At 33.2% G+C, this 13,614-nt stretch overlaps 1 protein-coding gene across 7 annotated transcripts in view; it reads left to right on the plus strand.

The window, feature by feature from the left end:
* Positions 1 to 4,455: 4,455 nt before the first annotated feature.
* nadka (NAD kinase a) overlaps positions 4,456 to 13,614 on the plus strand; it is a 77,631-nt gene continuing 68,472 nt past the window's right edge. The window contains exons 1-2 of one of the 7 annotated variants that reach the window (XM_042762958.1): positions 4,456 to 4,537; positions 5,887 to 6,090. In XM_042762958.1, the coding sequence (XP_042618892.1) occupies positions 5,927 to 6,090 (164 nt within the window). In that variant the 5' untranslated portion in view covers positions 4,456 to 4,537; positions 5,887 to 5,926. Of the gene's footprint in view, positions 4,538 to 4,641; positions 4,953 to 5,886; positions 6,091 to 13,614 lie in introns of those variants that run through there. The other 6 variants (XM_042762955.1, XM_042762957.1, XM_042762959.1 and 3 more) reach the window with 6 other exon arrangements.

The following is a 13,614-nucleotide window of genomic DNA, read 5'->3' on the forward strand; positions in this document are numbered from 1 at the left end:
ATTCTAGTTCTTTGAAATACAGACAGTCACAAATGTCTTCTTCATTCTATTCCTGTCTTTTTTGTTTTATTTTCATTGGTAACATCCGCCTAACTTCAGCTCTGTTTCTACATTGAATTAAGGTGCATTTTCAGTAGTCATTTTTTTTTTATTTATTAAGAAATTGTTTTTTAAAGCATAATAATAAAATATTATTTTAAATTTTCGGTTCTTGTTTTAAGAACTTCACTAATCAATAAGACCTTCATTACAATATTGTGACAAATGCATCAGCCTAAAAAATAACAATGAATATTAATTAAAGGCATGCTCATTACAAAAGTGTATTCAAGTCATTGAAGTCCACAGGAATATCATGTTGACAGCAGAGTACTTATAGTTAATATGACATTTATTCAGTACTATGGTAAAACAAATTACCATGATATTATCTATATGATATCATCAGCTACACGGTACATTTTGTAAGCGGTAGATTTACTCCATTCTATCAAAAAGATTACGAACAATTGTCAAGTGCAATTTTTAATAAATAATAAAGCCGCTGAAATGAGTTTTGTTTTATTTATTTTTTTAGACAACATCTTTACAGTAAACATCCGACATCAACAAAGAACTTTTATACCGATATGTCAAAGCGGATTACATTGTAGCCAGAGCAATGGATAATCATATACACCTTTTTCTTGTTCATTTTCTGCACGTGTTTTTGTTTGAAAGACGGACTGGTTGGTCGTCGTTGTTTTCTTCTAACGATTATTAGCAGTTGGCAAATCAGCTTATAGATAAAGTATCGCCACCTACTGAGCTGGAGTGCGCAGATGCTGCTATTTGTAGGGTTTACGCATGCGTTTACGTGTCCTGGGGCGCTAGGAGATTTTAATTGACTGATTTCACGCTTTGTTTTCTGTTTAGCACAAACTCACATCATCCTCTTTCATATGCTGTGTGCATGCATAACAGTGCTTAACAGTCTTTTCTTGACTACAGAACATAAAACATCTTCTCGAAGTCCCCGGAGATTTTAAATTAATATTTCAACAATTTAACAGCACATCCTCATGTTCGTGTTTCTCTGATGTCGGTTAATGATCATAGGACATGTAGGCGAATAATAAAATATATAATTATAATCTTTGTGTGCCCCTTGTCAGAACTGAGCTTGGTAAAACCTTTAGATTGGAATCTCTTCCAAAAGGAGATGAAGTTACAAAACCTTTTTTTTTCTTCTCAAAGTTTTTATTATGTAATCTAGTGCAATTGTTTTTAACCAGTTATAGGTTTGGTTATGTAATGTATGTTGTAACCATAGACATATATACATATCTATTGTTGTAACTATGTTGTTTATTTATATATGCAAACTTGGCTGTCTATCTGGGCCAGGACACTCCTGGAAAAGAGATTTTAATCTCAGTGAGTTTTTTTCTGGTTAAATAAATGTAATAATAATAATATATATATATGAATAAATAATAATAAATAATTCAAAATACAAAAAAAATAAAACACTAATACTATAATATATATATATATATATATATATATATATATATATATATATATATATATATAATATAGTATAGTGTTTATTTTAATTGTGTTTATTTTGAAATTATTTATTATTTATTCATTTATATTTTAGTTTGAAAAAAATGGTCAAAAAATATTTATGATTAGCCTAATTCATGTGGTGCGTGCGTCTGTGTGTGTGTGTGTGTTATTGTATTCTATAATTGGAGATTACACAAAGAGCAAAAAAAAAAAAAAAAAAAACGTTCACTAACAAAAATCTTTCTAGATGATTATTTAATTTTCATAATTCAGTGCTTGTGTGTGTGAATGTGAATTATTTTTGTGTGTTTTGTGTGTGTGAGAATTGAATTATTTTTCAAATATTTTTGCCAACTGATTTTTTTTATTACTTTTAACGAAAACTATTTATTTTTTTATTTTTTTTCTTTGTTGTATTATTTTTTTGTAGTGTTTTTTGTTAAAAACAAATCATAAAAGGAAAAATCCTTCTTGTTTCATTAGACAAACAGTCCTTACATTCCAACAAATGTAACTGATGTATACCTTAAAAAAAAATAAAAAAAAAATAAAAAAAAACTGTCTTCACAGAACCATCCATTTGGAGCAAATATTTTAAATCTAAAAATGTATTATATAAAATATCCAGTAACAAAATTTTTTTGTTGAAATATCATAAGGGTTCAAAATACATCAATATTATGATGTTTTAAACAACAGTTTCATTTTTTTTTTCTTGAAAACATAAACAGAGTTGAACGTTTAAGTAACAGAATTAACAGAATTTACTGGTGGACTGCCCATTCTGTTACTGTCGGCAGCGGGGAAACATCTCTATTTCTGTTGTTCCATCCAGTCTGCCTTTTTTGTTCAGACCAATGCAGATTTTTCATCTAACTTTTGTGGTAAATCTGTCATTTTTTTGTTGTTGTTAAAAACTGGTAGACTGAAAACAGGCTGTGTATTCTAAAAATCTCAACACTTTGGATAATAAGGTAGCCTATGTAGAATTGTTTGTGGAAAATATAAATGCCTATAATTAATGATTTTGATCCTTTTCTTTAAAATGAGTTAAAGACTGAACGGAGGTTTATAACCTCTTATAATTTTTTTTTTTTTTTTTTTTTTTATAACCTCTTATAAATTATTATTTTTTTTGAACATGTTGTTGTAAGTCACCCAACCAAGATTTTTTTGTTTTTATAAAATCCGGCCATCGTTTTTAAAATTAATTAATATTAGTCTTGTTCATTCTTATTCCGAGGTCACCGTAGCCATACGGATCCAGTCTGTATCCAGATGGTCACTGTAGCCACCCAGATCCAGTCCAGACATAGAGACAACCTCTACAGCCCTGAATGTCAGCCGAGACAACGTCAACTAGATGCGCCACAGAGACAGATCCCCTGTAAAGACCTCATCACCTTGATGACCATGGGGCACAAAACCACGGGAACCAGACAATCTGACCTGTCTTGCAGCCTGGAATTAAGCCATGCCATGCTGGTTTCGTCTGGCCAGAGGAGAACTAGCCCCCGACTGAGCCTGGTTTCTCCCAAGTGTTTTTCAATGAACTGACTTTATCTGGAAAAAGGACTCTTTGTTATTGTCTTCTTGCATTATTGACAAACTATTTTCCTGTTTGATTCTGTAAAGCTGCTTTGACACAATCAGTAGGCCTAGTGTATAAAGCGCTATACAAATAAAGGTGACTTGACTTAATATTTTTAATGTTTATGTAAACAATAAGTGCTACTTTTATTTGTTGTTTGTTGGTTTTCAACATAAAATTTATGATTTCATTGTGTGTATGAGCACTTTCTGAACATAACAATACTGTGATAAAATTGATTACCATGATCATGGTCATTTGTTCATTTATTATTGTGTACTTGTCTTTATACAATATAATTTAGCCAATTAAAATGCAAAGTTACATGAGTCAAAAACAATTAAAACAATAACAAAAACGCCCAATAATTGCGCCCCTGTTGGTGGGGGTCAAATGTTAAATTGAATATGAGGTGACACAATTCAGATCCAGGGTCCATCTCGGTTCAAATCGCATTTGGTTTAGATTGCTTTATGCATTTAACCCCTTAACAGTCACCTTCCTTTTTCTCTATAAAATCTTTTAGTAATCATCATAAATTATATATCATTTGAAAGCTTAGAAGCCCAAGATTCAAAACCATTTTGAAATCGGACAATGCCTTACCATGGAAATGGTACTTTAAAATCTTATGGCGGTCTCCTCCCCCTTAGTGGGCAGTGTCAAGTGTCATATTACAAAATGCATTACTGTCTTTTACAATCAAAACTTTTTATAATCTTGGCAACAAACACATCATTGGAAAGGTCTGAGCCTCAGGATTCAATATTTGGTGGTTATTTTGAGATAGAAGTAAAATTGACAGAGAAATCTATAGAAAAATTCATTAAACAAAATTCAAAGGAGTTTTGATGGCTCCCAGTGGCTGTTTGTGGTATGACGCCCTAAATAAAATCTCACAGGAACCTCAATTTTTTCCATATCAACTTCAAATTATGAACATAACTTATTTAGACACAAGACTTTAATTTTACACCAATTTTAGAGTAAAACCTGTTATGTAAAATATTTATAATAAATAAAATTAAATAAAATTAATATAGCACATTTTATTTACAGTACATTTAAACTTCTATAACTTTTTGATACTTTAACTCCAAAAATTCCACTTTGCCAAAATCTGCTAATTTTCTTCTTTAAAAAGAGACCAACCTTAGGTCTATATTCCAAAGTGTTCATAAATTACAACAATTTAAGTTTGGATAGTGCACTTTAATGCCTGTTTTAAAAAATGGGGGGTGACAGTTAAAGGGTTAAAATCGCATCCCGGGGGTGAAGGGGTTGGTCCTTCAGATCTTTGAGATCCTCATCCTCCTTCCTTTTTAATGACGATTGGTTGCGACCACTGCTGCCACTTTCTGATTGGGGTGCCCTGATCGACAGGTTTGGCAGGTACATACTATTGGCCTATTCTACCTGGTTGGTTCTGTGTTTGGTATTTCAAACTCTATCATAATAATGTGAGAGATATTTTGAATCTCTTTGCTCACTGTGCCAATAATTATGCTTGGCGAAGGACGCTTTAAGTAATGAATATTCATTACTCAAAGCAAGACCCGCCTTTCTGAATAATCCAATGGGCGCAGTTTTGACGTCGTCTCGAGGAAGTGTTCCGATCGTGTACAGATGACAGCTGAACAGAGACTGTTTAACCGGTTAGCCCTGTCTCCGTCTCGAAACATATAGCAATGGAAGTACTTATATCCTACATTCAGAGTCAAAGGGGATAACGCCTGCTGCATTGCTAGCCACACGGTGGGCTAAATATCTAGTTTGTTTGAAAGGATCGGGATCAAGCTTGATTGAGGTACTTGTAACGTACTCGGCTGGCACATTAGCGGCTAACGCACTTAACCTATGCTTTTTATTTCATAACGTTTTCTGTAAAACTATGTGTTTATAACGATAGCGTATTATGACGCGCTCAGGACTGTGGCCATAGCAGGTGCATGCATTATCTTTTACTCGGATCGCGACAAAAATGCTACAAGCTTATAAACAAGTAACAGTCAGTGTAACATTTCATGCTTTTTGTAGCAATAAATGCTCGCTCTACAGATTCCTCGTTTGTTTTTTTACATCACTTTGTTTCAAGAAGTAGCGGGGACCGCTTATTGACATTTAATTTCAACTTAATTTTTTACAAATGTTGCTTGTGGTTCAGTTTCTTTCATTGCTTTTAATTTTCATGTTAATAAAAAAGTAAAAAGTACATAAATATAGTTATTTAACTAATCCCTTAAAAAAAAAAAAAAAAAAAAAAATATAGTTATTTAACTAATCCCTTATAGTGTGTCAGCTCTTCTGTACCGTCATGTTATTTGTTTTATACACTCCTTGAACATGGGTGGATCGAAACCATTTAGAACCTTTGTGTCAGTGAAAAACAACGGTGGATCGGTAAAATTTAGTAGATTTGAGGGGAATTGAAGAATTCAGTAAATTGAATCGATTGAAGGGAAATTGAAGCATTCCCAGCTCATAAAAAATTAAATGAAAACTTAATTTGACTTTTTGTTAAGGGTATGTAGAACAAAGTTTAAACAGGTGGAGGTTATACATTATATATATTGTTTCTCTCTGTTATGTGTGATTTTCCCAACTCTACCTGAACACGGCATGTTGCATGTTAGGCATAAGAAAAAAACTTGACAGCCTGTATCTTACTGTGTGTATCCAATCTGTTTGTGAACTCACACTCATACAGTATATTGCTGTTTTGTTCCATCTTTTGCATCCAGATGGAGGATTCTGTAGAGTCTAAGTTGACGCTAAAGTCCGATGCAAGCTCAGAGCCTTTTTCCTACTGTTGCTCAGCCTGTGATTGTAGTGAGGAGCCTTTACGTGGAAAAGTGTTCCGGAACAGAACTAAAGCCAGGAGTATGTCCATGCCATCAGCACCCAGCTCTGCCAAGTTCAGGTAAAACAAGACTCTCTCTGTCAAGGTAAAGACTAAAGTTAGACTTAGACTCAATTAAAGATAGTGTAAACAAGTGGCTTTAATCTTGTCTGTTAATATGTGTTTCAGCTGAGAAGGTGTTAGTCCTTTCCGTTCTATCCATAACTCTCAACACATTTTCACTTTTCTTCACATTTTCTGATATGTGTCGTAATTTAAATATTTATTTTGTAATGGAAGAACTGGGAAAGATACTGATGGAGAGTTTACATTTATATCAACAGCTGGATCCAGAGTGATTGATTATTTTATTATATCCAGTGAACTCTTTACACATGTTAAAGATTTTGAGATTGTATATGTAGACATTTCTGATCACTTCCCATTATTATACACCATGAGGTTAAGCAGTGTTGAATCAAGGACAAAAATGCCAAAAAATCCCAGTTATGTAAGACCCTGGACAAGATTTAAATGGGGAACTAATGGTGAAAGGCAGTTTTTGCAAAGATTATCTTATTTACTAAATGGAAACTTTACAAATTAGGAGGTTTTTCTACTGCATTGTTTAGAAGCATCCACAATTATAGCTAAGATTTTGACAAATTGTTTACATGAAGCAGGCAGATTTCTGTAAAAAAGCCCATATTTAAAGGTAAACAACCACAGTGGTGGGATGAACAATTGTTTACTGAAACAGAAATCTGTATATTCCTGAGAAACAAACATAATTGAAATGTTTTAGGTAATATACTACAGGAAAATATGAAAACAGCAGTTGTGGAAGAAAATTAAAAGTTATGGAAGGTCTAATAATATACAGTAATAATATTGCAAATGATAAGTGGCTAGAATATTTAATAAAGTTATTATCTGATTCAAAATTTTATATAGATGCTGATTTTGAAAACTTTGTCACAGATTATTTGAATAATTATGAAGTTGTATTTTTAAATGAAGATTAAATTTTAGATTTGTAGTATTACTTATAATGAGATCTTTAAAGCTATTATGTCAATGAGTAATGGAAAGGCGCCTGGACCAGATGGCATTATTATTATGCTGAAAGCAGCATCACATACAGTACAGACCAAAAGTTTGGAAACATTACTATTTTTAATGTTTTTGAAAGAAGTTTCTTCTGCTCATCAAGCCTGCATTTATTTGATCAAAAATACAGAAAAAAATGTAATATTGTGATATATTATTACAATTTAAAATAATTGTTTTAAAATTTATTATACTTTAAATTATCATTTATTTCTGTGATGCAAAGCTGAATTTTTAGGATCATTATAACATGATCCTTTAGAAATCATTCTAATATGATGATTCATTATCAAAGTTGGAAACAGTTCTGCTGCTTAATATTTTTTCAGAACATGTGATACTTTTTAGGATACTTTGGTGAATAAAATAAGTAAAAAAAAAAAAAAAAAAAAAAAGAAGCTATGTTTTTAAAATATTAATATTTTGTAATAACAATATACACTACTGGTCAGTAATTTGGGGTCAGTAATTTGTTTTTTCTTTCTTTTTTTAAATAAAATAAATACTTTTATTCAGCAAGGATGTGTTAAATTGATAAAAAGTGATAGTAAAGAAAAATATATTATTAGAATATATATTATTAGAATTTTTATTTTTTATTTTGAATAAATGCAGTTCTTTTTAACCTTTTATTCATCAAATATATTAGACAGCAGAACTGTTTTCCAACACTCATAATAAATCAGAATATTAGAATGATTTTCTAAATGATCATGTGATAGACTGGATGTTACATGTGACACTGAAGGCTGGAGTAATGATGCTGAAAATTCAGCTTTTCATCACAGGAATAAATTATTTTTTTAAAGTATATTCAAATAGAAAACTATTATTTTATTTATATTTCACAATATTACTGTTTTTTCTGTATTTTTGATCAAATAAATGCAGGCTTGATGAGCAGAAGAAACTTCTTTCAAAAACATTAAAAATAGTAATGTTTCCAAACTTTTGGTCTGTACTGTATGTTATGTCCTATAATGCTCTCTTTATATAACAAAATATTAGAGACAGGGGACTTTCCAGAGATCTGGTGTGAGGCTGTGATTTGTCCGCTATACAAGAGTGGTGATAAAAACGATGTAGGAAATTATAGGGGGACCTCATTGCTTAATGTGCTTGGTTAATTTTTTACAAAGGTCTTGAACGGGAGATTAGTGTCTTATGTAGAAGTAAATAATATGTTTTATGAAGAACAAGCAAGGTATAGGTCAGGTTATTCTACAATAGATAATATTTTTATTTTACAGTGGTTCAGAAATATATTACAAAGCAAAAAGGAAGGATGTATTGTATATTTATTGATTTCTCTAAAGCTTTTGACAGTGTCCAACATAATCATTTGTATTTCACTCTCATTAAGAATGGCATTGGTGGAAAAGTTTTTAGTGTATGGAGATCTATGTATTCTGAACTTAAATCATGTGTCAAAGGAACCGATGGTCTAACAGAGTATTTTAGCTGCACCATTGGTGTAAGACAGGGCTGCATGGTGAGTCCGCTTTTGTTTAATCTTAAATGAATATATAACAATGTTGAAGAATAATTGTAAAGGTATTCAGATTGAAAGTATGACAGAAGTACAGACCTTGTTATATGCTGATGATATGGCTAATATAGCAGATACAATTGGAGGGTTACAGAAACAGATTGAACAGCTGAACATTTTTTGTAATCTTTATGGTATGAGAGTGAGTTTGAGTAAAATGAAAATTATGTTTTTTAGAAGAGAGGGCTTTCTAAATAAAGATGAAAAATTATATTTTGCTGGTGAACAGATTGAAGTGGTTAATTGTTACAAATATCTTGGTATGTGGTTTACACCAAAATTGTCATGGTGGAAAACCCAACAACTTTTAGCAAGCCAAGGCAAGAAAGCAATGCTTAAAATTAGCTGCAATTAATCTTTGTATTTGTTTGATCGCATGGTTGCACCTATACTTTATTATGGATCTGAGATACGGGGTTTTGAACCAGTGGAGTGTATTGAAAATGTTCATGTATCTTTTTGTAAAAAAACTCCTGCGTATCAAGTGTGAGCAATGTGGCTGTCTTGGGTGATCTGGGTAGATTTGTATTGTCCACTTTTTATATGAAAAGATGTATCTTGTATTGGATAAAACTGGTGTCTATGTCCAATTATCATTATCCAAAAAAATGTTATAATATGTTTTATCAATTGAATGAAGTAGGTAGAAAAACACGGGTTACTTGTATTAGAGTTCTGCTATATTTTTTTATGTTTTTTCTAGTGCCTGGGAAGCTCAAAGTATAGGTAATATAAGAACATTTACAGCTATTCTTAACCAACGATTAAAATAAAAAGCACATGAGGCATGGTATACAGCAGTTTTGGAAAATAAATAGTTAAATATATATTCACAGTGCAAGTCTTTGTTGATACAAGAGAGCTACAGTGCGTCCATGTCTAACATGCAACTTGTACGAATCGATTATTGTTCCTTTTTAGATGTTCAAGTCATCATCTTGCTATAGAAACAGGCAGATGGAGTAATACACCAATAGCAAATACAGAGAATCTGTAGTTCTTGTAAGTTAACATCAAATATTTCTGTGATAGAAGATGAGAAGCATTTTTTGTATGATTGCTCTTTATATGAGGATTTGCGCAAGAAATACTTAGGTGATCTTGTTCTTGTTGGTAATGTTTGTGTTAATGTGTCAAGTTTTTTGATTCGGGGTATGCATGGAGATTGGCAGTGTATATTTTAGGGATGTGCGGGTCTAGTCGACTAGTCGACTAAACGGTACAGCTCCTACTAGTCGACACTGAAAACAATAGTCGATTACACGACAGAAAAAAAAGGGTATATGATTATCATTCAAATTACCATCATTTTATGCTACTATCAAATTCCCATTGTTACATTTAAAACATTTTAAATAACAAGTTAAAATAAAACATTTGAAAAATAATACATTATTTTTTAAAAGTGTTTCAGGACGTAAACTACATTTTTACCTCATGCCTCGCATGAGTTTTCATCATGTCAGTTGTGGCGAGCTCAAAATTGACCACGTGAAAGACGAGCAAGGTGTGGGATTATTTTGAATTAGAAGAAAACTGAAAAGTTTTTGTGTGAACTGTGTGATGTCAAATTGGCTTACAATAACTCTACTGGAGCGATGCATAATCATATTCATTACAGGCATGTAGCTGTCTAGATTAGAGACTAGCTAAAGCCAGCTAATGTCATTCACTACAGCCTGCCGCCGCTGCGATCCCGTCCACGCCGTCTATTCCTCGAAGACCTACTTCGGTGGTGCTGTGTGATGTCCAGGCACTTTCCGAAATTCTGTTGGCTTGCTTTTCATTATCTCTAAATTTTTTCAAGTGCAGGAATATGTTGCCAAATTTCTAATAAAAAATCCCTTAATTCGCAAAAAAGTTTTTGCGCTCGCTTGAGGTGGTTTTTGACTTGGCGAAAAAGGATTCATGCGAATAATGGGAGATGGAAATGCATTTTGCGAATAAATTCCTCTAAGCGCATATAAAAAAATATTTGACTTTGCGCTATGAGGCGGGATAACTTGCGGACTGCATGATCTCGTTCCAAAGCATCTGAAATGTTGTTATGGTCGTTCTGAAATGCCTGAGCAAAGTCTGTCATCTACGTATTTCTGTATAATGTCCTACACGACTGCGTTCCCAAACAGCAGCATGCATCCGCCTCCGAAAGCAATGACATCATTTATTGTGTTTTGTCTGCTCGCTCTGAGGGCAAGTAATTTATCATATATGAAAATTATTATATTCAGTTCTCCTAGTTTTCTTTGTAAGGTCCATGCATTCGGTCCAAGGAAGGTATCCGGTGCTGGCTGAAGGTTTCCTGCTTGTTTGGTCTTTTCAGCGTGTAGAGTTATTCATTTTAGGTTAAACTCAAATCTGACTCCATTTTATTTAATCTGACTCCATTTTATTATGACCTCGAATTTAGGTTGGAATCCAAATTGGTTGTACGTCTTTTCTTAATTAGTAGGTCTATTCTTCTGACATTTGATTATTCTAGTTAAACTCTTTATTTTATATTAACTCATTCATTCAGGTGCTCCTGTCGCTAACAAGGATTCAACGTAATCTACTAGAGTCAATAATTACAGAGTAAAATAAAATCAAATGTAACAATTTATTATCAGTCAGGTAAATATGTATTCTGCCAATTACATATCCAATTCAAACATATCAAATCATATCAATACAAAACAAAACATCAAATTCTCAAAGATGCATCTAAAAGTAAAATATGCATACCTGACCTTAGAAAATGAAGAGACACTCAACACACTACTTTCGCCCTGATCCTTTTGCTGCAATCCTTTAAATACAACAACAAGATAAAACATCCCCATGTGGAGGCATGAACAAACAATTGGAATTTGCATTAAATCAGGTACCAGACCAGGGTAGTTTACACCTCAAAGGGAACAGAAGGTAATTTACATGGAAGACCCTGGAAAAGGACACTCCCATTACAGTAATCAAAATATCTCTTGAGTCTTAGGATCTGTATTATCTTTTAGTCTACTTTTGTAAGGTTGAGACCATTGTACCAGTCCAACCTGAGAGAACTGGAGAGGATCTGCAAGGAGGAATGGCAGAGGACCCCAAATCCAGGTGTAAAAAACTTGTTGCATCTTTCCCAAAAAGTCTCATGGCTGTATTAGATCAAAAGGGTGCTTCTACTAAATACTGAGCAAAGGGTCTGAATACTTAGGACCATGTGATATTTCAGGGTTTTTTTTTAATAAATGTGCAAAAATGTCAACAATTCTGTGTTTTTCTGTCATTATGGGGTGCTGTGTGTACATTAATGAAGAAAAAAAAATGAACTTAAATGATTTTAGCAAATGGCTGCAATATAACTAAGAGTGAAAAATTTAAGGGGGTCTGAATACTTTTCGTACCCACTGTATATATCATGGAATGAAGAAAAGACTATCTGCCATAGGCATGGGCCGATTACCGGTTTCAAGGTATACCGCGATTTAAAAATGTCACAGTTTCAAAACCACTAATATTTTCCATTTCCTGCGGTATGGGCTGTTTTCTGCCAGGTCTTCTCAAAGACTGAAAGAGCAGGAATCCCTCAGGCTGAGTGCAGTGTAGAGAGTAACACTGAACCCTCCTCCTCCTGTTGGTGTGAGCGAGCGCTCAGTCATGTGTGTGTAGGATGGCCGACCTTAAGGCCCGGGTACACTTCACATTCAGCATTCCTTTCCGTCTCGCGCACAGCCGCGTCCGCAGCGCTTTCAAAAGTATATCAACCGCAGATAAGCGCGGACAGATGAGCTCACATGCGCAAAACCACGGGCTGCGCGACTGTCCCTCTTGATGATGAAAATAACGTAATGCAGACGCTGCACGGACGGATGAAAAATACTTTGGCCTTTACGTGATCGGATCATTTTTTGCCTTATTGCAACTCTTGTCACTTGCACAATGTCATTTATGTGTTAATATGAAGTCTATTAACACCCGTTAACACAGGCCAGAGACGCTGAAGACGGACGCACAGAGAAAAATACTGTAGCAGGCAGATCACTCACTGTTCATGATGCACAAACTATTATAAGAAAATCCTTAATATTGATTTGGGGGAGGGGGAGGGGTTAAATGAATGTATTTCTGAGGGAAGCTGACTGTCTTCTGAAAAGTTTACGTGGTATAATTTCACAAAGCTTGTCAGGACATTCTGTTTTTGCTTCATATTGGGTTATTATTATATCAAATTGTGTATGATTATTATTATTATATAACTAAATATTAAATGATATGTATATGAATTATAAAACTAAAATTAACTGTAATTACAGATTTAGGTTAAATAACGATGTTATGTCTATTATTTTTTTTGTATAATTGTTATATATGTAATGTTTTCTTTGATTAAAGTTTTAGGTTGAACACATTTTCTGAGCAGCTCATGATTGTTCCCTCCTCAGGACAGCAGATGATGACAGCTCTCTCACAATAAGTGCTATAGTCTTGAGTCAAACCACTCAAACCATTGATAAAGCTTCTAACGCATTGTGTGGCCACTACTGCTGAAATATGGCTTTTATTGCATGGAATTTAGATTCTACACAATAAAATACTGCCGTTTTAGGATGAATGTTTATAGTAATATAGGGTAAAAATTTTATTTTCAGAGCAAGAAAAGTTACAGAAATAAATAATCTCATAATATGAAATGTTACTTGTAAGTATGAGGGTAAATTTCTAATAGCTTGAACTGATTTTAAAATGTAATTTTGTCCGCCCTTGAAATGGGTCATACAATTGACATTACTTGAATGGTTGAAGGAAAATCCTCTTTCTTCAGGGACGTGCATTTATTGCATGGACAAAGCAATAACATTATGTAAGTATCTGAAATGCATGCGCACAGTACAGCTGAATGATACAATTTACCCTCTTAAACTTGATGCTATTAAACTGAATGATAAACTGTGGTTTATCTATCACTCAGATGTGTCAATTTAAGTCACCTTGGTTTAT

The sequence above is a fragment of the Cyprinus carpio genome, chromosome A8 (genome assembly GCF_018340385.1).
Source record: "Cyprinus carpio isolate SPL01 chromosome A8, ASM1834038v1, whole genome shotgun sequence".
NCBI lineage: Eukaryota > Metazoa > Chordata > Actinopteri > Cypriniformes > Cyprinidae > Cyprinus > Cyprinus carpio.